The 25,645-nt window shown below is 37.1% G+C and overlaps 1 protein-coding gene across 3 annotated transcripts; it reads left to right on the forward strand.

Annotated features, from left to right (window-relative positions):
* The first annotated feature begins 2,491 nt into the window (after nucleotides 1-2,491).
* ple (tyrosine hydroxylase ple) lies at nucleotides 2,492-25,160 on the forward strand. 3 transcript variants are annotated; one of them, XM_083126462.1, is made up of 13 exons: nucleotides 2,492-2,871; nucleotides 17,689-17,800; nucleotides 18,243-18,302; nucleotides 18,504-18,578; nucleotides 18,803-18,865; nucleotides 19,534-19,679; nucleotides 20,028-20,211; nucleotides 20,361-20,517; nucleotides 20,775-20,971; nucleotides 21,250-21,385; nucleotides 22,593-22,719; nucleotides 23,213-23,442; nucleotides 23,848-25,160. In XM_083126462.1, exons 1-13 carry the CDS (start codon nucleotides 2,806-2,808, stop codon nucleotides 24,014-24,016), a joined length of 1,722 nt encoding a protein of 573 aa, XP_082982588.1. In that variant the 5' UTR covers nucleotides 2,492-2,805; the 3' UTR covers nucleotides 24,017-25,160. The 3 variants fall into 3 exon arrangements, with proteins under 3 accessions (XP_082982588.1, XP_082982590.1, XP_082982589.1); XM_083126463.1 differs by lacking the exon at nucleotides 18,803-18,865 and having other exon boundaries at nucleotides 2,496-2,871; XM_083126464.1 differs by lacking the exons at nucleotides 18,504-18,578; nucleotides 18,803-18,865 and having other exon boundaries at nucleotides 2,494-2,871.
* Nucleotides 25,161-25,645: the final 485 nt, after the last annotated feature.

The raw sequence follows: 25,645 nt of genomic DNA on the forward strand, positions 1-25,645 counted from the left end.
GAAATTAGCCCAACTAAGTCTTTCTTTCCTAATACATAATAAACGTAATGAAAATTGTGTATATACGTGAAGCATTGAGAGGGGAAATAGCCTTTTAAGTGCGTATACTTGCTGCACAAACGTACACATTTAACTACACACAGTATGCGTAATAAAACTGGATGACTCGCCAAAGATACTGAACTGAAATCACCTCCCCCCTGGAAATTTTCTAAATGCCTCACAGTAAGGATTAGAGGAAAATACGTTTATGAACTTTATTTAGTTATGACATAGTAAAATGAGATGGTTTAATTCTACTTATCAAGTTTCAGTATGTGCAAGGGAGTGACTTCTTTCCAACTTGGACGATGCATGGAAGACAAGCAAAAATTTAATCCATCCAAGTATTAAAGAATGAAGCACTTGCATTACATGCTAGGCGGTTGAAAATAAATATATTCACCATAAATTAAATATCCTTTTGTTGGTAGCAGTTTCCGTATTATGCACTAACGCGTTCACTTTCAAAGGGAAATAAACTGTTCAGTTCACATCACATTAAACGCAGCATTATAAATTTAAATTATATATAGACCAGGACAGATAATCGAATAACACCTAGATATTCCAGTTTTCTTTTAATCAGCTAACTACTAAATTTGTGCTGTTTATAGAACTATACTCGTCACACCGAAGCAAAATCGAACTTCCCGAGTTCGAATCCAGGTATCCTTTCAAAATTATATATTACACTGAAGAGCGAGAGAGAGAAAGATTAAAAGACTTTTGGTTTGTATTATAATAATTTGACGTCACCTCTACCTATTTAGGTTAATCGTGAAGTAAAGAAATTTTACTTAATACTTGAACCCACGAACCTCGATTACAAGCACGTTGCTTTAACCTCTAAACCATGAAGCTTATTCCGATCTGAGATTGAAATTTGCAGAGAGAATCAAGAACGAGATATATTAATTCCACATCGACACAAATTCTCTATCAATTACGTAAGACTTCGATGATTTTTAGAAATTTTATGTCCTCAAAATACCGTACCGAAATTCGAATAAAATTCATAATGCAGTACAAGGAATTATAATATGTAACTACAATAGCCTATCCAAATCCTTGAAGCAAATATTCAATTTTGTAATGCTATCCAATCTTGGCATGGGATTCGGATTTTAAACCGAGAATGACAACCTTAAGACGGGATAAGATTACCTAATAAAATGTGTAGCAGTGTTCAAATCCCGAAAAATTGATTTGGTACTATATTTTACTTCGGTTTTCTGCCTCTTTTGACCGAGGATGAATGATATGATTAAATTGATGAAGGGGCACTCACAAAGAAATCCAATGTCCAGGCCCCTGGCGTCGTAGCGCGCTGTGCTAACCACTACGCCACGGAAGTCTGCGAATCCGAAAAATAATGTGGTTGCGGTCAGCATTGAGACACGAATACACGACGTTTAAATGTCAGATAGAAGAAACAGGCTTCTTCGATGACGAAGTCCTAATATTGTAATTAAGGGTCCCAGGTTCGATTATCCGGTGGAAGTACAGTGCACAGTGCTTCAGATCCTACTTTAAACTGTAGGCCCAGTCCCGATTAGTGTATCCGAGCATAAAATGAACTTAAGTAAACTTTGACAAAATAAGAAAAAATACTCACAATTAAATATAGTAAGGTCCCCTGAAAGAATAGCATTAATGCATTGGAATACAATAGGAGCCAGAAGTTACGTCGTCGCCTTGTAATCAAGGGGTCCCGGGTTCGATGCCCGGTGGAGGCACATAGTGGTTCGGATCCCACTTTAAACTGTAGGTCCAGTCCCGATTAGCCTTACTGTGCATAAAGTGGACTTTAAAACCAATTAGCAGCCAGAAGAATGAAAAGCGAAAAGCCGGGCAGCAAAAACTGAAGAAAACCTGCTACTTTAGCCATCGTTTGGGAATTAATGCGTCCGGGGTTCGATTCACATTTCCAAGCTACAGTCCCGATTAGCCTCCATGCATAAAGTGGTCGTGACAGCTTTTAGCAATACGGATCGGATCCGCAAACTCGGCAGTGCCGTTTCGCGATTTCGCTCTCCTCTAAACCTCAAATGAACACACGTTGCTGCAAGCAAATTGTAACAGTTTGAAGGAAGATCGGGAATACCCATGTTGACGGAGAGAGGGGTAAAAGGAGATTCCCATTTGACTTCCGGAATTCTTCAACCGGCTGATTCACGCGCGTTCATGAAAAAAAAGCCTCCCCTCCCCTACTTTGTCAAGACCTTCCATGCGGTTTCCCTCCCCCACTTTCTATGTAACAGTGTTCCGTTGCACCCGAACTCGATTTAGCGCGGGAGAGAGAGAGTGCGCTATCTCGGTTTGCCATTGGAGCGCGCAGTTAGGTGCCCTAAGCCCTCCCACCAATAAAGAAGGAGAGGGGGCGTGCACGTAGACAATCCTTTGCAAGAACTATCGACTGGGGGAACGTGTAGGTGTTTCGCAACCCCTGCTTTCGGATAAAAAGGCCACCACGTCCCTTATGAGCTGTTATATTTCATTGACCGTTGACAGTTCCTCATTCAAGCAGCCTGCTGGTGCATTGGATTTACTGTTCTGTACTCGTGTGATCATTCTCCCTAGCTTCGGCAAGGAGTTTAAAAGTTGTTGTTTTTCAGTTCTTCGTTACCATATTAACGTGGTGGAAGTTATCGGAAACTAGTTCGACTCGCGAAACTGGAGTTCAAGTTTGGGCTTCTGAATTTCTGCTACAATCCCAAGCAACAGGTGCTGCGAAGTTCTTGTGACGAGGAATCCAGAGATAGTATGATGGCAGTCGCAGCCCAGAAAAACCGGGAAATGTTCGCTATCAAGAAGTCCTACAGCATCGAGGTGAGTGCTGTGATAGTTTTTATTTGCAGATTTTGAGATTTAGATCCGGTGATCGAATTGGACATTCGAAAAGCTATCAAAACTTGGGTGTCGGAGTCGTGATTATGCTAGTTTTTATATATCGTAGTGCTTTTCCTCTCTGTTAAACTTAAACGTTTTTGGAAAACTAAATGTCCATGCCATTCAATAATACTCTGGTTGCTCTATAACTATTGCAATTACTTCCAATCGCTGATAGTTTGAAAAGCTTAACTGTTTGAGCCCTTGCCTTCATTCTAGTGCTTAAGTTATGTTCATTTCACTAATTTGTTCGTGTGCCCTCGTCCCCAGACCCTGCTAGAAGGGTTTGACAGTTGGGTGGGTAGTATTTAGTGACAGGCTAATAGTACTTTTACTAATTCGTGGCATGTACTTGGCACAAACACGAATTTAACAAACTTGCAATAGTATAATCCGTACTTTTATTAATTCGATAAGTTTGCTCGCTAGCTTTTCAAACATCTCTAATACCTTGTCCCAATTAAATGGTCTGCTGTAACCATATAAAAATTGTTAAACGCGGTAAGGGTAGTGCAGAATTAAGTTGTCTTGAAGACTTAATTGGGTCTTCTTAGGTATTCAAATTTTCTTAAACTTTTTTATATAAATTATGAATGTTTTTATCAAAAACCTATGGTTTTACAGCCTGTTCACAATTCGCCTCGATATAAATCTATCGTTAAAACGGATACTTTTTCAATGTAATAATTAATGTGCGATAAGCTGCTCTTATTTGTCAGTTGTCCAACGGTTGAATAGGATAAAGATCGCTGCACCTTATTGCCTTTAACCTTGCCAGGCAGCAATACCCCCAGTTTAATGCTCTTGGGGAAAAATCTTAATTTTTGTTAATTATTGTAAGCCTGAAAAAAATTCAAATGGGAAATTTGCCTAGTTTATCTATTTTACATTAATTTCCTTGCCAGAGCACTTTTTATGCAAATTTTGGCGAGCTTTACACGCAAGCTACATAATGAACACATGTCATTAATCTTTTTTACATAGAGTAATGCAATATTTCCACATTTTAACTATTTCAATTTAATATATAATTACTTAATTTAAACATGCTATTATGACTCACTTAGTTCGGACCCCCTCCCCCGAAATAAGTGGCAGTTTCTGAACTCAGCTTTAAATCGGCGTGGCCTATTTTCTCCTACTAAATTACCCACTTAAACTTCAAACTAGGTTTACTTAATGATTAAACTACGTGTTTGTATGCCTGTGCGATAGCTGCGAAGATTTATTTTCGGTATTTTTGAAAACTAAGTATCCTGTTGTGATAATAGTTCATTAAATATCAGTTTACAAGGTTTAGTGATGTTAAAATGTAGTAATTTCAAACTTTATTAAAACTTGACACGTCAGTCAAATGCAAATAGTATTTTGAAAGATCTTGTATTAGTATCTTAATTTTTTCTATACTTAGTTCGAGTGTAATCTTTTCTCATGCTAAGATTACGAGAGGGACATGTTTACTCTGCTCACTTCAAAATTGCGCATCTAAGTAGTATCGTACTTGCATATTTATATTTACGTTTGTACTGAATTCATTAACTTAGTCTGTGGCATATCCACTCCAGTGGCCAAAGTAGGGGAGGGGGTGGTATCCTCCTCGGCTAGCAAAATTTTCGTAATTCATTCCCCATATAAAATTTTCCACTTCAGGCGCTGATCAAATCTCGATTTTAGTCCCTCTGCACTAGAACTTATCGTAAAATTAAAAATGGGCAGTTAAAATTTTTAACTGCCTGAACTACCTTATCCTTTAAATCTTTAACTGTCATGGTACTTTCTTACGGTTGTTGAATGGCGGTGGAAATTGAATCTTGGGAGTCATTTCTTAAACTATTTAGTGTTAGTTACAAAATTGGGCTTTAAATGAAATGCTAATTCTTTGCATTAATTTTAGTGCATTCAGAATGTGAAATTTAATTTCCTTTTTTAATGGCATACCATTACTTCACTGACTGCTCTTTAACTCAGTTTGAAGCTTCGTTAATCTTGTAAAGCTTCGCAGAATTATTCAGTTAAGCTTTTCTGATAATACTAGCAACAAATTTAATTATGAAACCTAAACCATTGCAAAGCACAAAATTAAATGTTCGGTAACACTTTCGTATAGTGGAAACGGATTTCTTAATTTTTACAGAAGAAACTTACGGAAATCACTTTCTGTATCATCGTTGAAGTTCCTCAGTGTTTTCTTTCGCCGTGTAATATCTTTTAGCGTGAAATTTTTTCTATAAAAATCTCTGGAACACTCAATTCCTGTTCCTTCAATTTGCTTCTATACGTAAAGGATGGTCCGTGCCTTTCATGACGTAACCCCCTGTCGGTTTCCAAACACACCTTTTTGTTGCAAGATTTTGAATTTTTCAAAAATTCAAACTATGCTTGCCTAACCTTGCCGAAAATGGTTTGTGGGGCTAACTAGGTATTAGCATAATTTCAAATCCGGCCACGAAATTGGGTATTTTTTCGGTGAAGGTTTGAAACTCTGCACACTCAAAATCGACAAAACACTGCCACAACGCGCGATGAACCAGTACGCTATCGCAACATTGTGTTACAGAACCGGAAAAAGTAAAAACAGTGAGTACTCGTAAATTTAAATTTTCGTTAGAAATTATTACACAAAGAAATGTTCCGCAATGTAGAATTGTACATTAGCAATGTAAAAAGTTGCGAAAGAAATGATTTCTAGGTGTTTCCACTATACGGAAGTAGTACCAAATGTTCTTTGGCTTTTGATAAATGAAAATGTTTATCTGGTTGATAATCAAATAAACTTGTTTTCGGAGCCCACAATATTATTCTAACAAGTCAAAACAAATAACTTTGAAAAGGAAACTAATGTCGATAACGTAAGCATAACATTGTTTTTAAGAAGCTGCATAGCCTCTTGAACACTTCCCACTTTCTGCAACCCCACCTCAAATTTTTTACCTATATTCGTGACTCATTTCTTTAAGTAAATGAGGATCTTTTGTCTATGTAAGTTTATCCCGCAAGCGTTCGATGGGACTGGTCAGTGAGCTTCTTCATAACGACTTCAATAAGTCGTGCGACAGTACATAGTGTTATCTAGCTAATTCTTTAGAACTCCAGGTCAAACTTCTGATGCGATTTTTTGAACATTTGAGTTTTTTTTAACTTTAATCACTATCTTCTCTGTAGAAAATGTTCTTTCTTGCATATCGGTATTTCCAAAATCCTGTGGCGGAACGCAAACTAGTCCCTATTAGCCTAGGACTTGAAGCTCAAAATACAAATCCCCTGGGATACATTTTACTCGCTATCTATGCCTTTACATAGCATTAAACAATTCTTTACTCTGACCCCAAACTGCTGTCAGATATTAACGGGAGCTGTGCAAATTTGTTCTAATCCAACTGGACTGTGTGTCTGCATATCTAATTATGTGGGCGTTCATCTGACACTAGATAAATTGTTAATTTTAATGTTTGAAGTATTGTTGCCCTCATTGGGTCAATTTATATTAAACTAAAATTATTAATCACTATTCTTTTAAGTGCTCACAATTTTCATCTAATTTTGTAAAATTAGCATTAAGTATTTTACACTGTTAGAATAGTAATTTTACTTTGAAAAATGTGTTCATATAATTTCTTAAATTAAAGTAAATAATGTATCTAGCTGTGTCAGTATCATTAAAATTGCCCACGTGCTTCAGCCAGCCACGATGCTGAAAGATAAAATTAAAATATGACAAACCAGGACTCTAACCTGGAACTTTGGCGTCACTCCGCCCTTGATCTCTAAAACATACCAGATTATTGGCAATTAAATTTACAATTCGTGCTAGTCCACTTTTGAATGTAGAATTGCAGCTCCAATTATGACAGGACAATGACAACTTTCCCCTTTATGTAAATACCCCTAAGATTATTCTAAAATAAATGGTGTATGTGTTAGAGCGTAACGATGTTTACATTATTTCATAATGTTGCACAATGTATTATGCATTGGAAGTATTCACTTGAGTTTCCCGATCATTAAACTTCTCCTTGATCGTACTTTAACAACTCTCGCCAAAACCTAATGCAACGTCCAGTTAAGTGTTCCGAAGGAACTTTAGTTCGTCAAAGTGAGTTTATTTCAGTTGTAAACTAATGATTGTCAAACTAGTTGACATTGCTTATCTTGCAAAACTTATCTCCGTTCTATATTTTAATTTAATTACTCTTTGATAAACTGTTGCCGTAACGAATAAATTAAGTCTATATCAAGCCTTTGTTAGTATTAACATTTTTCACAATCTGTACCGAATATAGCAAGCTAGATTAACTTAATGGAACAGGTCTTTACAGATGCTTTCTTACGTAGTACATCCCAGACTACATTTTGCAGACTTAACCATGATCTGGTGTATGGACTCCCAGTCACTATAATCCTCTGGAACTTGTGTGCTGTCCTTAGGAGTTTCTGTCCATTCATTCTGCGATTAGCAAAAAGTGACAAACGTGAAATAGTGATGTGCTTTAAAGAAAAATTGCCGCAACTTAGTTGTCTTCTAAACCTATGGTAAGGGCTCCTTCATGTTCGATATTCTGTGAATGCACATAGTGGTTCGGACCCTACTTTGAACTGTAGGTCTAGTCCCGATTAGTATCTCTGCATAAGTGGAACTCTATCAAACATACGATTTTTTTTCCTTCCTGGGTTTTCAATCCTGCTATGCCAAATAAACTGGACATTACAGAGGTTATCGGTTACAAGGTCATTACCTTCGTCCTTCGCAGACTGGAATCTATTTCCCGCTTGGTAGGACAATCCCTCCCCCCTCTAGCCCAAATCTAGAAGTGTTCTAAAATTTACAGGTTCGCGTGAACCGTAACTTCATCAGTATTCCAGATGACCCTGATAATTCAAGATCTGCCAATCTAGGAAGACCACACTACCGCTACTGACACTTTTGAATACAGACTAACTCTGAACTGCAATGTCTTGGTTAAACTTTATCTATTTAGATTAGTAAGTCCACGATCATTAAACTTAGCGATTAACCTGGAAGTGGGAAAGTGACTTAAAATAACGTTAAAAGCAAACAGTTGAACGCGCCTAACAATAGTTCTTTAAATCTTGATTGTGTCCATTACACGTAAAATTCATGAATCGTAGTTGCCATTTTTACCCTCAGATCTCCTTGTTGACTAGATTTTCTTTCTGGCACGAGGAAGAAAACCTCGTCATGGTCATTAAACCAGAAACAAAACTAGTTTATTCGGCATGCCCGTGTGCGTGAGAAAATAACGGGTTCATTTGTTTGTTGGTCTGGCGACCTCGAGATTCCAGTTTTTACTTTCTTCCCGCGTTGCATTTTACGTGGGCGAACCAGTTTTCTGCTAAAATGAAACTTGGCACGCAACCTGGCTATCGCCATGCTTTGGTAATCTTGTGTAAGATGTAACCCTGCTTGACAATGTGTACCAGTGTAATTACTTCTGGCAAAGGTGACAACGCTAAAGATAATTCAGGTTACGTAATTCTTAAACAAAAGCTGCCTGCAGAGTTCTCACGTACGCACAAGAATAAGATGTTTATATACGTATTTTTTTTCGTGCTTGGAATACGAATGAATTCACACTAGCAATTAAACAAATTTTCTCTTAATATAAGAACTAGTTGCTCTCAAATTACACCAGTGAAAAATCCACGAAATCTTTGCTTCGTACATATAAGAATTTTTATATTTTCTATGCAAAATTTTGACCGCATTGTATTGTCTAAAATGCTAACAAACTTCTTTCCCCAGGTTTTAATTTCCTACTGATTTGCCACTGATCTAGTTTAACGTGGCTCGATGCCTAAACTTTTCCCCGCCTATTCTTAATTAACTCTGTTAATGAGAATTTCTTTTGTGGCTTCAGTTATAAGTCCAGGCTTCTTGGCTTTTCCTCAAAGCATTACCTCGTTCTAGATTTCCATCCACGAATCTTCACTACAAAATTTGATTAAACATTCGGGAGTTAAGATTGGGACTCCATATCGTAATTGAATTTAACACTTTGAAATTTATTTATCGTAAGTAACACTCGGGATGAAACATAGGGACACTTGAAACTCCATAGCCAGTCTTCTAGAACTTACGGCAAGATGGTTGTTTAACACTATACACGTTCTGCCCTATACTACTTTTCATTTTAGCAAGTGATAACTGCTAGAGATTTTTAAAATTCTAGTCATTCTAAGACTACATACACTACAATCGAGGAATATTAAGCCGGTATAGGTTCTGTGATAACATACTTTCATGCATTAAAATTATAATCATTCCAGTGTAAAATCTAATCGTGAATACTTTCATGCCAATTATGGGAAATGATAAAGCTGCGGTTTTTACAACAGTCGTGTGCCATGAAAACAATTTTCACTCTTTATGCACGATTTTCAACGTCACTGCCATTACAACTATTATCCTGTTATCGGTTGTTTGACGGCAATTGAACGATGCCTACCTCAAACTTTGATCTCGTTGAACCAAAAGTACTAGTGTGCAGTCTTGTACACGGAAAAGAAACCCGTACTCTGATCGTATGCGCTTGGTTTGTAATCTAAAGAGAAACTAATCGCCTACTTAAAACTTAGCTCTAATTTTGTTCAAATTTTAAATTTTAGTCAAACTTAAATCCCTCTTACTTTGCATGTGCATTCTGCTTTAAAGCGTAAGGTTGGACGAATTTCAATATGCTAGTACAGTGGGATGCAACAGTATTGTCTGGTAACTTGTCCAGGACTATTTCTCTTGCATCTTACGTGTATAGATTTTTTAAATATGTTGGTGCAGAGTTCAGTTTGTTTAAATACTTAACTCGCACGGGGTAAAAGAAACATGAGCATGGTACTAAGACAACTTATGCATCCCGCCGTATAAACTATTTCAGAAGTCCACGTGCGTCTAATATCCTTGATAAGTTACACAACAAAGCAGTCTTATTCCGGTGGTAGCCAGTTTCCTCGTACTGTGTGTTCTGCTCAATTTCAAGTGGGCAATGAACAAATCTCAAATGAAAATGACTCAAACCTTGAATAGTATCCGCTTCAGTATTCTCGGCGAAAATTACCATTTTTCTAATATATCGATATACAAATTTTAAAACTTAATATATTGATTTTTAACAATTTGTGTAGAACGTTATAGTATAATAAACTTAAAGATTTTAATGTTCAAAAATGTATTTGAACTAATTAAATTTGTCTTCCATCTAGGCGTTTAAACAACTTTAAATTAGCAATTTTCATAACTTATATACTCGCTTCTACTGATGGACCTATAATTTGGAAGACTATCCCTTAACATGGATATCGTCTGACAGGTCAGACCGTTGATATAAAATTGAAAGCTAAATTTGTAACTTATTTTAAATCAAATTATACCCTTAGTTTCGTGATTATTATTATTTTTTTTGTTCCACCTCGCAGGTAAAATTTCCTTGCCACGCCCATAGTAATTAGTATTTTAGACTAGCTTTTTAAACAAATCAAATTCTTCTTGCATACCCGTAGTGCTGAAGAAATCCAAAAATTAATCAATTAACTTTTCTGCCAATCACATCAGACAGGCCTCGGACTTGTTAATAGACATTCAGCATCCGATGAATAAAAACTGAAGTTCCTCTCGACCGAGCTTGTTCGGGGCTCCGTAACAGGCCTCTTCAATCTCCAGCCTTCATCAATAGTTCTCCTGTCAAGGGCTCTACACTGCTCTCCACTTTAACAAGGAAACATCGTTCATCCAGACGGAGCAAAAATTAATTTAGTCCTTTATCAATCCTTCAAAGAAACACAAAAACGGGGTTGCCATTCATGATGCATAGTATTTCTGCTAAAATACATTTTAGTTCAACGTATAAAGAACTCTTTCTGTATCAACTTATACAGGGAGGTTATTTCAGTCGTTCACCGTCAGACCGTCGGCCGTCGAGCGCCTCCTTCATGCAACAGTTCCCGGCAAATTGACTTATAGGAAGTCCGTAACAGAAACCGCTTGCTTTGTAATGTTTCCACTTTTCACAATTACAGTTACAATTACAATTGAAATAAGCACGTACCTTGTCGCAAGGATGCTGGAAAAGGTGTCCTCCCAAATACAAATATTTCTGGCACCTTATTTCTGACATCTAATCCTAGATTAGACATCGCTACTTTATCCTCAGTTGTCGCGACAGCGCCGGCAGCTTATCGGGGGTCGGGGGAGTTGTCAGCCGCGAGAAGGCGCTTCATACTGAACAAACGCGACACCTGTCGCCAGTGATGCCAACCGTAGGGACATGTCCCTACGCATAGGGACTTTCACTATATTTCGCCCGCGTAGGGACAGATTTTACCAAATAAGGGAAAACGTAGGGACTTTTTTCAATCTTGGAAAACAACATTTTATTGTGCAAAGCTTACTCGCCAGTCAGTTGCACTTTCTTCGTGCTCGGTTTGGAATGAATGGATTAGTTTATCTGGATACTTTAGCGAGGAGGAGAAAAAAGAACTAACCAACAAATCTCCATCAGAATTTTGAAACATGTTATCGGTTACCAAGAACTTTCAAGGCAAGTTATTTTTTGAAAACATTTTCACTCTCGCGAAAATAGTGCTAACATTGCCACATTCTAACGCGGAAACGGAAAGAATATTTTCAATGTTAAGTGATACAAAAACAAATAAAAAGATAAATAAAATGGGACCAGAATTGTTTAAGACTGAAGGAAATACAGCATCACCAACCAACATCACTCTCTTGGCAGCAGCAGCATGTATGACTTCAAATAACATAATCAACAGTAAACGACTCAACGTTATTCATTAGGGGTGTGCGGGATCCCGAAAAGTCAGGACCGGGATCGGGAAAAAAAATTCCCGTCCCGATACCGACTTCGGGAAATGACTTCCCGACTTTTCGGGATCCCAAACAGTCGGGAAATAGCTACCGAATGGTCACTTTAAGAAGTCGTTAATTTTCGACGTTTTCTGCATTGTAAGTTTCTGTAACTTATCGGAAATTGTAAGTTTTTATTCTAGAAATGCCAAAACAATCACTTTAAGTGAAAAGCAAATTTTTTCGTCCCGACCCAAAAAATTCTGTCCCGCACACTCTTATTATTCATTAAGGCAAGAATTTACAATACCGGACCATTCTGTAATTTCTATGCTACGTCTTATACTCACGAAATAATTAGTCGTGATGATTTATCTCAAGTTAACATGTTGGGGTGAGGTAAAAAAAATTGGGTCATTAACGTGTATAAGTTGTAAAATAAGCTTTTTCATTCTCGCAATGATTCTCAGTATACAAGTATGGTAGCCATATTTGTTGATATGAACAATTGACGACGTTCGCAATTAGTTACGATGTCTACAGCGTTGCCACACTGTTGATTTCATACTTGGAGAGCATGGATCGTGTAAGAATGGCGGAAGAGAACAGTAAAAATGTTGTTAATGTTGTACAGATTGTTAGGTGGAGTGTGCAGGAGGATGGCCGTGGGCTAATTAATAAACTTATGGATTTCGGTATATTGCCGAAAGAAGGTGCTTACATGTGACAGCGACAATCACGATGTAGAAGAACATGTGGAGTGTGGACTGATTTGATTACAGGTAAGTTTGGTAATAGTGCATCGATCGTAAAAGTTCAGAATACGAAAATGGCATCTTCGATGATGAACGTTTGCCGTTAAAGTGCTACGAAAATAAGATTTTTTTTATCGGTTCGTAATCACAATTAACCCAAAACTATTCACGTATAGCCCCACTGACCATTCTCGGTAAGTTTAGGTTAAGTTAGGTTAGGCAAGGCAAACATAGTTAAAAATTTGGGGTCGAAAAACCATGCACAGGTAGCCCCACAAACGTTTGACGAATAGCCCCACGAACCATTCAGGTAAGGTTAGGTTAGGATAGGATAGGCAAACATAGTTAAAATTTGGGGTCGTAGTAATATCAGGAATGTATATTTAGTTTTTAAGTATTGGAAACACAAAATCTTCCAGTAAACAATGAGCAATCGTGCCGATCGCGGACCACTCAATTTCACTTATTTTGCAATTTCTACACGTGACCCCCAAATTTTAACTTCAAATTCGTGATTAGGAGGCCTCAATTAGTGAGTATGCGAAATATTACAAAAATCAGGGAGGGGTCCTGTATTGTAAATTCGCTCCTTCATTAATTGTGGAAGCACCGAGCAGAAAGATTTGGTAAGTAAATGTGTATATTTTATCTTCTGTTTTGCATGCTCATGAGGTGGTTTTTTTTTAGTCGCTTTACTTGGCGTAGGGACATTTGGTCAGTTGTAGGGACATTGCCGAAAAATGGTTAGCAACACTGTCGGCTACCAGACGTAGTGAGTGTACCGTACCCTCATGCACACTTCTGTTTGCGTTTATCAGTACGCGTGTTTTTTATACTGTTTTATTCATTTATTCAGTGCTAGTGCTTTATTGTGTGTTAATTGTTATTCATTCATTAGTTATGCCGCTAAACAAATATAGTCTTGAACAAAGAGTTTTTATGTACGATAATTACGTGAAAACGAATTCTTGCAGAAAAGTGGTCAGGCAATTACGAGAGACAGGATCTCTTGAACCTAAGAAACGTGTTGTATTGCTGTTGAAACATCTCTTATAACACAGGAGGTTAGTGATCATCATTATTATTACTTTTAAATATCATTTTACGCTTTCGGTTTGCTTTATTTGCCGGGATGCTCTCTTCCATTTCTGTCAAACTGAGGATAAAATAGCGATGTCTAATCCAAGATTAGATGTCAGAAATAAGGTGCCAGGAATATTTGTATTTGGGAATACACCTTTTCCAGCATCCTTGCGACAAGGTACGTGCTTATTTCAATTGTAATTGTAACTGTAATTGTGAAAAGTGGAAACATTACAAAGCAAGCGGTTTCTGTTACGGACTTCCTGTAAGTCAATTTGCCGGGAACTGTTGCATGAAGGAGGCGCTCGACGGCCGACGGTCTGACGGTGAACGACTGAAATAACCTCCCTGTATATTCACTAGCTTGTTGAAATAAAAACATTTGGACTTTTTAACATGAATTCCTTCATGGAAGGAAGATTTTTCGACTATCTTCGCATTTGTATATGGGGTGGCTTAACTATTCTTAGTAGAGATTCTCTCGACCTTTGTGCAAAAGCTACTCTTGTTCAGTGACACTTCGTAAGGTTGGACACTTGGAAGAATGTGCCACTTTATCTGAACAGGAGTGTACGTTCTCTTCGCAAAGTTCTCTCCTTACAGAATTTGTCAACGGCGCAGTCACGCACTTAGTTTTCAGATTATATTACTTGGTGTAGTAATCTTTAATTCTATTTAGTAGAGGTTTTAATTTTACAAAACGTTAACATGAATCAAAATTACGTTGTATAATTAACTAATACTGAATTAGTAAACTAAACTTAACTATACTTTTCATTTTACTAGTCTTTTTCAGAGGTAACCTAAACTACATGAATGTTACTGCCGTTAGCTTTCTGAAAGTTTGAAGAAAAGTTACGTGGAATAATTTTAAAAAAAAACAATTTTGGATAATCGCGACAATTGAATGAATCGACATCACAAACGCGTATGAACATAATGCACAACCCCAAAAGATTATGCTAGACTGTGGATTCAGGTGTGTTTCGCTTCACTGCAGATGCCAGGATGTACTCCATGGAAATAGGGTTGGGTGCCTTTTTAAAAAAATGTCAACACCCCACTTAAATTTTTCAACTATGTTGAATGCATACCTTGCATTGAAATATTCTGCAATGCACTAAATTCATAAAATCAGCTGAACTGAAATTGCTTATTTGATGTTACACTTGAAGTTAATGCTTCATCGTGTTACAACATACTTATCAGGACGTTATTGACTTGTCTTTCCGGAAAAAAGAATAGGGGAAAACTAGCAAAATAGAATACTTGCATTATCATAAAATATTTAGCTATTTTTCTTCCTGCTATAACCAGTCGAAAGAAACTTTTGCAGTTTTTTAAACTTCTAATAGTTTACCTCAATTTTCAGATTAGAACTCTTACGTGGACTTCGCGAATGTCTGGCGTAAGTTAAAACCCTTCTGTTTATTAGTCTGGCATGAACGTCATAAGCAACCCTTCCCCCAACCCTTGGTCGCAGACCATTCTCGAACAAAATCTCAAAATCGATATCTCGTTCTGCCCTCTCGCGGACACTTCAGGCGGAAAATTGTCTTGAAAAAGCTCACTTCCGGAGCCGAGGCTCGCTTCGGTCCCCTTAAAAGGAGTTTCCACGCTTTTGAGATCTGATGTAAGGACTATTACTTCCCTCCACTTGCCAGATTCTGTAGTTTCTCCCACTCTTGGCAGAACTTCAACAAAGTTATCGCGCACTTGTTCAAATCCTCGTGCTTGAATTCTCTTGCACTTAAACTTTCATATGTCTAACATTTCTAATGTTAGCTGTGAATGCAAATCTCTGGCATCGATTTATGTATACGTATATCGAAGCTAGACTAAATGGAACCCTTGTCTGCACATTTGTATTTCATACCGACGCATACTAGATTAAGGGAAGTCTCTTCCTGTTATCCTAAACCATTAATTTTTAAGGTCAATTCTAAGCCTGATTTTTTTTTTTTTTTTTTAAGTTCCTTATCTGCACGACAAACTCAATCGTTAACGCTGAATTAATTTCTATTAACTGTGTAGATACTTTAATACTGTTTCGTAATTTTTGTTATGGCGGTTGGATAACATCCATCTGGACCTACAGTTTAAAATGGGATCGAAACCAGTGCCTCCACCAGGCATCGAACCAGACGGCGATTGAGTTTCAAAACTGGGCGGGGCAAGGACAGTTGACTTTCAATTTGTAGATGAGGTTTAGTATAGTGAACAAGTGGTGGTGGTGGTGGGGGGGGGGCAACCATCCCTTCTAATCGCCGCCACTGCTGGGACCCATTATCACAAAGCGATCTGTTACTTTCTTCAGTAAACTTTAAGCGTAATTTTCACAATCCTGTTGCACTGAGCGTGTATAGCAGTCTCTTTATTTGCACTCTACAATGCACTCTTGCATAGAATTTTCAGTAGCATTGCTTGCTGAAACTTCTGTTAATTTGCCAGGAGTTTTCATGTACTAACTCTCCATAACGTTGGGATTCGCAGTGGAACCTTGAAGCAACAGGCGTCTAAGAGATCCCTCTGCCGAGTCTCGGAGAGTCTGCAGCAAGGATTGATCTAGGACTCCTTTGATGTTCTTCAGGTCTCTTCCACATGATCCCTCGGGCTTTGCGTTGCACCCACTTCGTCCAACAGGGGAAATTAAATTTATATGGACCGGAAACCCGGTCTCCATCCAAGATAAATTCACTCCGCTCCGGCTTTGTCATGCAAGGTTTTTTCACAATGCACACTAGGCGAGTAAAAACTTGTACGGAAGCGATATAAAGTTAACAGAAGAGTAAGACTTTTAAAACTAATTTTAAGGTACTTTTGTAAAAGTCTTGCAAGATCTTTCCTGGAGTAGATGAAGAATAATATCTTGATAAATTCTAGGTTGTTCGGGGAAAAAGCACAAGTCAATGCAATCTTACAGCAAAAGGTTAATTTTGTTCATTCTGTTATAGCAAACTTTAAGATGTTTGTCGGATCCTCATTGTTTAATCTTCACATGTCCAATATAACTACTCCTCGCAAAAAGTTTGGAATGTTGTTATAGTAGAAAATAGCTGATAGGCACAGTGGCATATGTCGGCGAAACGGAGCAACCAGCACACAGATGCATTCAAAGACAGTGCTCATCACCTATTGCCAAATATAAAAATATTCCGAACTTTTTGTGAAGAGTGTATTTTCTTTGATTCAATGGGACTTAAATGAAACTGAAAATCGCAGTTTGACGTACGTTCCTTTTCCAGAACACACTAATTGTTAATGTTACAATCTATAGATTACACAGCTATGACGTTATAAATAAGTGCGCTATGAATTCTTGGTAATTATTAATAAAATCTAATAAAAGATGGATGAGACAACCTGCATGTTACGAAATATTAAATCGAAGCATCATGGCTCTGGGCTACAGTAGGTTATTTTAATGCAAAGGTTTCAAAGGAACTCTGTATAAAGTTTAGAAGTTTTATATTTCCGATGTCTGTTAAAATTCTTAACCTAATACAGATCCATTCCATTACTCTTCATGACTTCGTGAATCTTCCGCTCCTTCTATCCACTAAACCCATTCAATTCCAGTACAGGGACTTACGGACAGACAATTGGAGAGAATCTCTCTTGAAATTGCTCTGTTGATCGGATTCGTGGCCCCCAGAGAAACTAAGCCTATCCGCAGATGGAAGACGTGCCACCGTATTGAGCAACGGTCTTTATCTTGGAAACATTCTCTCCCGGCAACAGAGGTGCTTTACGTTCGAGCGCTTGACGTATATATACCTAAACTTATTTCCAGACTACTTTGCAGACTCTTTCCCGGAATACTGCAGTAAGATTCCGTCCACGTTGCAAGATGCTTCTCTTACAATTATTTTCCACGGCTGATTACTTTGAAACTTACTACGAAATTGATCAGTTATGTCCTTTATTTGAAGTTTACCATAACTTCAACAGTCCTTTTGGGAACTTAGTTTTACAAATTCCTCCTTGAGTGTAATATAATTTAAAATTTTCAAGGTTTCAAATTCTAGCTGAAATTTAAAATGTTTAAGAACATTGACTTGAGAATTTCACTATTTCAACATACAATATTTTGTATATTTTCAGAACGGCTACCCAGCACGTAGGCGCTCTCTCGTTGACGATGCTAGGTTCGAAACTCTAGTGGTTAAGCAGACTAAACAGTCTGTTCTGGAGGAAGCTAGACAAAGATCCAATGGTGAGTACTGAATATTCTGCGAAAACTTTCACGAAGAGAAAACCCTTATTCTCGGAATCTCAATTGACATTGCTTCATTTATATGCGGAGTGAATAACATACTAAAATTGAACTAAATTATCTTCTGTATGTTTACCTCAAATTTCTTGCTCTGTTAAAACTTCAAATAACTTTTCTCGACAGCTTTACGTCCTTTATTGTGCTACCAAACTACTTGCTACCTCTTATTTTCAATAAGTATTTCGTAAATGGCCTAGACATTCAATTTTCCCTCGCTGCTGTACTTTTTCTAAAGTTTGTTTATTTTATCCATTCTACAAAATATTGACACAACGGAAACGTTCCAACTTTTGAAATTTTTTAATTTATAATTTTAATATAATTTCTTCCAATGTTAAGTTTCGCTTTTTATGTTAATTTCCATTTAACAATCTTCTTGTAGACACTCCGCTTGATCCATACCCAGGAGAACACGACCAGCATGACGAAATTGAAAATCCAGGTATTGTATATTTTTATTTGCCCCAAAAATTTAATTTTGTTTTAATTCAATTTTATTTAAACTTTTGCTATAAATATTCAAATCTGAGCCACAAGCCTTTAAAGCAATTTGAACACTCTAGCTTTAAATTTTATTTTTTTCTTTACCCTATTTTATCCTGCACGCCATATGCTTATTTGCTCTTTTATTTCTCCTGCCTAGAATGTGATGCTAGTTCTTCAGAACCGTCGGAAGAAAACTATGAAATGTCCACATCTCAAAATGGGGACGGACCAGGTAAGATGATATATTCCTCTTAATCAGAATGCAGACTTTAAAATCCTTAATTAACTAATCCTACTACTAAATTTCTCTAGGTTTTCAGATTCTAGGAATTCTGCTTAAAATTCCCTATTCTATTGATAAAATTATGAATTTTTCGTTCTTTGACCATATTTTTTAGTTTTACTAAACTTTCAATTCGCTTCCATTAAGTTCTTATTCTTTCGGATTTTCTTTAGTTACTGAGAGCTACGAAGAATCCATGACTGAAGAGATCGTGGAGGAGTATGCCGAGGAACGAGGTAATACTTCGAGTTTCTATTTTAAATTGCGTACATTTCTATCCACGATATTAATCTCGATCGGGATGAATGAATACTCATGAATTGCACAATGTCAGTCTGTTCATGGCTTGACACACTAGGACATGAAATGTTGCATTCTACAGGCCACTTCACTGCGGAACAGTTTCCTTTCAAATCTAGTCAATTGGGAATAATTTCAATTTTCCTTAGCAATAGGAAGCACTATCTGAACTTAGTTTCTATACAGTAACTGTGAACCGCTTACTGCACGTATTTTAACATAGATTATAGGTTACTAATCTTCCCACTCACTATTTTACTGAATCAGACCTTAACTTTTCTGAAGTTCGTTCAGGTTTTCCATAAAATTTTGCTTGTTAAATTTATTCAGAAATTCACTTTAGGCCTCGCAAGGACTTAAATTTGCTCCGTCAAGACTTAAGTATTAACGCATTGCTTCATATAACGATACATTTAAAGGTTCTCGCAAAACAAGACATCCCATGGAAGAGCAATTAGAGTAAGGCAAATAGTCGTGAATTTCAGGACAGTTCTACCTATTTTCCAGCAATGAATGAGCTGCTGAGGGATCAATTTTCTACCTAGTGCTTTGATTCTTAACGAGAAGGGCCTTCTTCCTTCCTCATTCCAAATTTCCTTTCTAGATGCTTCACTAACGGAAGAAGAGCTGTTCCTCTCCACCGCCCCTATTGTCACGAAGGACGGCAAAGAGGAACCACAAAGGGCCGCCCTCGTACTGCGCATGCGCGAAGGAATCAGCAGTCTGGCTAGGATCCTAAAGACAATCGATGTAAGTACCATTGTTTTGCACTTTGGGAAACATTTAACCCAATCATAAAAGTTGGTTGGTTTTAAGAGTACCACATTAACTTACGGTGTGTGCGTAAAGGGTTACGTTAGAATTTAGAATGTTAATTTTTTGTTTGTATTTATATACAAACGCGCAGACAAGAACATGCAAACAAATCGCAATAGAATGATTTTTCTCCAATTGCTTCAGTCTTAATTTTGCCTAAAGTTTTTTATGCAGTTCTTGTGTATAAGAGAATCTTACAAATTTCAAATTTTAGTTCTTAAATCTAATTAACCAGTCTCCTCACAATTTGCTTTCTTTTACTATGTAATTTTTTCCTTCTAGAACTTCAAGGGGATCGTAACCCATGTTGAATCGAGACCTTCAAAGCAACAGGACTCCCAGTATGATGTCCTCGTTAAGGTTGAAATGACTCGCGAGTCGCTCTTGTTCCTGATCAAGACACTGAAGCAAAGTGCATCAATCTCGGGCGTGTCGCTGATGGGAGAGAACAAAGTCAGTGTTAAAGGTGAGTAATGGTTTTTGTTGCTTCAAATTCCTAGTCTTATCATTGCACTTTATCTCCCAAACTAACAGTACGGTAAGAAGTCTTAATCATGCTTACATTAAATCTTGAATTAAAATTTAACTTCTCTGTTTAAACTATTGCTCTTTCAGATCCATGGTTCCCTCGTCATGCCTCTGAATTGGACAACTGCAACCATTTAATGACAAAGTACGAGCCCGAACTTGACATGAACCATCCTGGTTTCGCTGACAAGGCCTACAGAGAAAGGAGGAAAGATATAGCCAACATTGCTTTCAACTACAAGTAGTAAGTACTAAATTTCAGTTATAAATTTTCCTGGTTAAACTAATTAAATTTAAACACTTTCAATTAGTAGATCAGTTGTTAGCAACCATATAAGTGGAAACCTACTTTGTTGCATAAATTGACAGTACGTCTCAATATAACTGATTCATCACGCATTCGACATTAAACTTATTTGCGGTGATTCTGCCAGAAGGGAAAGTGTTTACTACATAATGTGTCTAAGTGCAATGGTAATGTAAAACTATATGCTTTTTCAGTGGCGACCAGATCCCTCACATAGACTACACAGAGAATGAAACTAAAACTTGGACTGCCGTTTACGAACAAGTGTTGGAGCTCATGCCAAAGCATGCCTGCAAGCAGTACCAGGATTTGTTTCAAGTTTTGGAAGACGAAGGACTTTTCAGGCGCGACAGAATTCCTCAGCTGCAAGAAATGTCAGACTTTATGAAGAGTAAGTGTTGATGAATTGCACAAAAAGAGTCTAATGAAAACCTTAATTTGTTGTTATCTAGTAATTTCTGTATGTAGGGTTGCACAAGTTTGCTGCATTTTAGCAGTCCTATTCCTGATCTACGAGTCTCTGCGAAGGCCTCTGCTTACTATGTTTCAAACATCAAACCTCCATGACCTTAAGTCAGTTTGCAGATTCTAGCCTTTAAGTTTTTGATTTTTTGATTAAAACTAAATATACAGCGCAGTTTTCTAACGCTTGAAACTTTTTTCTTTCAGTACGCACTGGTTTTTCCTTGAGGCCAGCAGCAGGCCTTCTCACGGCCAGAGACTTCCTCGCCAGTCTTGCTTTCAGAGTATTCCAGAGCACCCAGTACGTGAGACACTACACGTCACCTTACCACACTCCAGAACCGTAAGTAAAAGCCATAAAGAAATTACTTAACTTGATTCTAATAATCGTTGAATAGCGAACTACTCATGAAAAACATTTGTAGTTGCAATCCTTTCCAGATAATTTTTCTCAGGTTCCACTTCTCTCTTTGAAATGCATAGCTATAAGTACTTTTTGTTCATGCCTAAAATAAACTTAACAATTAAAAACTTCAGGCTTTTTTCTGCTCCACTGATTTTAGTATTGTACTACATGCGCACAATGTACTATAAATTAGGTAAAACGGGATTTAACTTTAAAAATTATGAAAGTTCAATTTCGTGAACTCTTAGGACTTTCCAAACCCTAAACCTGCGAACTACAAAACCTTAAATTTTATTAGGTTTTCTCCCCAACCTTTAACAATTTCATGCATGCAGAATAACTAACTCTGGGAAAATACTTGCAATAGTCTTCACTAGCAGTACTTTCGATTTTGGGCACTAAAAGAACTCAAATTTAAAGGCGATTCCCAGTTTTTAGTTTTACTTAAACTACTTTAACTTCCTGTATTTTCGTCCTAAACGGAACAATTTTTAGAACTCGTCGCTTGCTCTTGAGCGACGTTTGATTAACGTAGTGACGTCACAAAATGAAGTGCCGGAGCGCCCCAAATTGAATTACGCCTCGATAAGAGCATCGCTTGGCTGCCAATATAGGCAGTCTGCAGGTTATTAACTTCTACATCCACTAGGCTCAAAGCGCCAGATTTTTCTCCCTTGCCTGTAGTTTTAAACTAGTCTTAAATATAACTTTTGTGGAAGCCAGGTAAGTTAAATCTTAACTTTCAGTGTTATGGTTTTAAAAGCACAATTCTCTTATTGTTTAGGGCATTTTATTTATCTACATTGAATTTTTTGTGTGCGTCAGAACTGAGGCTATTTTGCACCAGTCATGCTATACGGGGTCCAGCCCCTTATAACAAAACTAGTCTGAAAACTAAAAGTTCCTTACCTTGGTTAAAAGATGAGGCTAAAAAGGGCGCTCAGCACAAATAAGGACAACACAGGATGTCGCAGAATTATACTGGCCATGGGGCCAGTCGCCAGAGCCTCGTTAGTCTGCAGTCCAGGTTGTACTACGTGGAAGTGAGGTTTACTATTGGGTGCACTACGTGGAAGGATCATCCCTTACACCCATTTATCTCCATGGATTTCGCTCTATTTTGAATATTAAACTTCTTTCCTAGGGACTGTATCCATGAGCTTCTAGGACACATGCCTCTTCTAGCAGAGCCTAGCTTCGCACAGTTTTCGCAGGAAATTGGACTAGCATCTCTAGGAGCATCTGACGAGGAAATTGAAAAACTTTCCACGGTAAGCCTAGAAAGTCAAGTCTAAAGCTAAAAGTAGCTTGCAAAATTCTTCTAGGACAATGCTGGCAAAATTGAATGGATTTTAAATATTTGAACATTGCAAGATTTAAAATTCAAAGTTATTAAAATTACTTTGAACGCTTACTTAAAATGTTAACTCTTATCGTAACATTTACAATATTATGTACTTAAATTTAATTCTACTAATTTACAAAAAGTGGGCCGAAAGTTTCTTAAATTGCCAATTGTTCTTAGTTGTGTTCACCATAAATATTTTAACTTAATGATTAAGGCAACTATGTAAAAGTAGTTCCCCATGCATAGCACCATGCCATGAAAGCACATAGGGATGTGGGGGTAGGCCCACCACCATTCTCGATCTCTGCAAGGAAACTATGCAATAGCAGTTTACTATGCAATAGCAGTTTACTTTAATTGCGAACTGTCTTAATTATAAGTGCAATATAATAATTCTATTGAATTGTACTAAATAGGTCTACTGGTTTACTGTGGAATTTGGCCTCTGCATGGAAACTGGGAAAGTCAAGGCCTACGGAGCTGGTCTCCTATCTAGCTACGGTGAACTGCTGCACGCTATCTCTGACAAACCAGAGCACAGGTCTTTCGAGCCAGCCAGCACAGCTATCCAGCCCTACCAGGATCAAGAATACCAGGATGTCTACTACGTTGCAGAGAGCTTTGAAGATGCCAAAGATAAATTCAGGCAAGTGTTGATAACATTGTTGGAAGCCCAATCCAAACACCTATAACGTGATCCGAAATACTTAATTCAGACTTAATTATGTATAAAATTGTCCTACTTGCAATCTTTCAAGTAATGTAAGAGCTCGTTGAAATTCTAAAATTTTGCTATTCACGTCTTGAATCAAAATATTCAGAACTTGTCACTTTCAACTTGATCTAAGCTTAATTACTTTTTAAAAAAGTACAAACTATGAAGGTTCGAATTTCCCCAAGATTCCAGGTTTTTAGAAGCCTGCTTTTACTGAACTAAGCTTGCAAATTAACTTTCTGAAATGGCTCTTAAAAATCTTGTAGCTAATGTAATTGTTTTTATCTTCAATTTGTCTTTAAATTAAACCACAATTATTAACTTTTCTTTACACAGGCGGTGGGTAAATACTTCCATGTGCAGACCCTTTGAAGTTAGATTCAACCCCCACACCGAAAGAATAGAAGTTTTGGATTCTGTAGACCGCTTTGAACATCTGATGTCCCAACTCCACCTCGAGATGAACCACCTCACAAACGCAATCAACAAACTGAAGTTCTCCTAAATACAACTAGATGGCAAAATCACCAGTCGTAACTTCAGCACCACCTGTCGGCATCTGTACAAACCAAATGGCTTTCCTGCTTGTTAGGATGCTTTTCGTGAGTTGCACCAGTAGTATAAGTGTGATGTTGAATAACAAGAGCAACAAATGTTTAATCAGACATGGGCTGCTCAGATGTTTGAGGAACCTTATCATTTATAATTTTATCAAATATATGAAACACCTATGTTTGTAGAAATGTCGTGAAATATAATATTGTACATAAGAGAATGTTAGGGTGTTGCTGTATAACTTGATATTTAAAACTGACTTTGCTGAAATTTCTCATTGCTATTGTAAATATCCAAAAGCAACTTGTATTGATTACGGCTGGTAATGTAGCACAATCACGCATCATGCGCCTCATGATTTTAATGATGGACCGGGTTGTCTAGACTTAAATTCGGTAACCATCGCTTCAAAACAAAACTGTGCCCGGCTGCATAAAGCAACCGAAGCATAAGGGTGCGACTGATGGCAGTTTTAGGTTACTAAATACTGCGTCAAGTCTTGGAACTATAAAAATGCATATTTTATCATCGGTACTTAAATCACAAACACTCACTTGGAGAGAATTTTGAAAACTATTTTAAAAACTATGTATATTATCTAGTGCAATGACACAAATTCAAACATGACACTTCGAAATTATCGAAATAATTAAACTTAATATATTTCAATGTTTGTTCATAGTATGAGTATTTACTGTCTTATTTATTTGCACTCTAGCACTGCTGGCAGTATATTAACTAAATTGACATTTACATAAATTGTGCACTTTAATTACGAGCTGGGGTTAAGAAATTTAGAATTTTTATGAACTTGTATTGAAATGTTGCCAGTTTAAATATTCTACATATTATACGCTGGGCAACGTCAATTCAGATTTTAGGCTTAACCTCGGTAATCCTTTGTACTTTGACACTTACTTTTATATGTAATGCGAGTTTGTTAAATTATTTCCCCTTTGATTTTTCATATTGAAATAGTGCTTTTAGTTAATTCTGTAAGATACAATAGGGGGAATATACGCAGTGTACTTTATTTTATTGCTCTGTAAATATGTACTAAAAAAAGCAGTGAGAAAATAAATGTATTAAAATTACTACTGTTTTCCTGATTGTTTAATATCAATAGCCTTCAACAAATCTCTAGGTTATAAATTTCTTGAATTAACCTCAATGTTCGCAGCACAAATTGTATGTATTACTAGTGTTTATAAAGTACACTTTATATACTTACAGTTGAAGTATGTGCCACTTTATATGAACAGCAGTGTACATAACAATCTGAATTCAACCTTGCTTGAATTTCATAAGACTAGTGTACTGTTGATTCAATATGCGAACTTGTCAGGGGTTGGAAGTAACTAAGTTACAAGGTACTTACTGGGCATCTACATGGTGGTAGATCTGGAAAGGGGTTATTCTGAGAGAATGAAGCTTGGAAGGAAAACTGGTGCAAGTAAAGCTTGTTCTCAATTTACTGTTGCAATTATAATATGAATACTTGCATGTGTTTTGTTTCTGGCACATGTCTTCTTATTTATTAAAATTAATAATCATTGATTTGTGTATTTTCTTTGCAAGA

Source organism: Lepisma saccharinum, chromosome 8 (assembly GCF_977018435.1).
Source record: "Lepisma saccharinum chromosome 8, izLepSacc3.1, whole genome shotgun sequence".
Taxonomy (NCBI): domain Eukaryota; kingdom Metazoa; phylum Arthropoda; class Insecta; order Zygentoma; family Lepismatidae; genus Lepisma; species Lepisma saccharinum.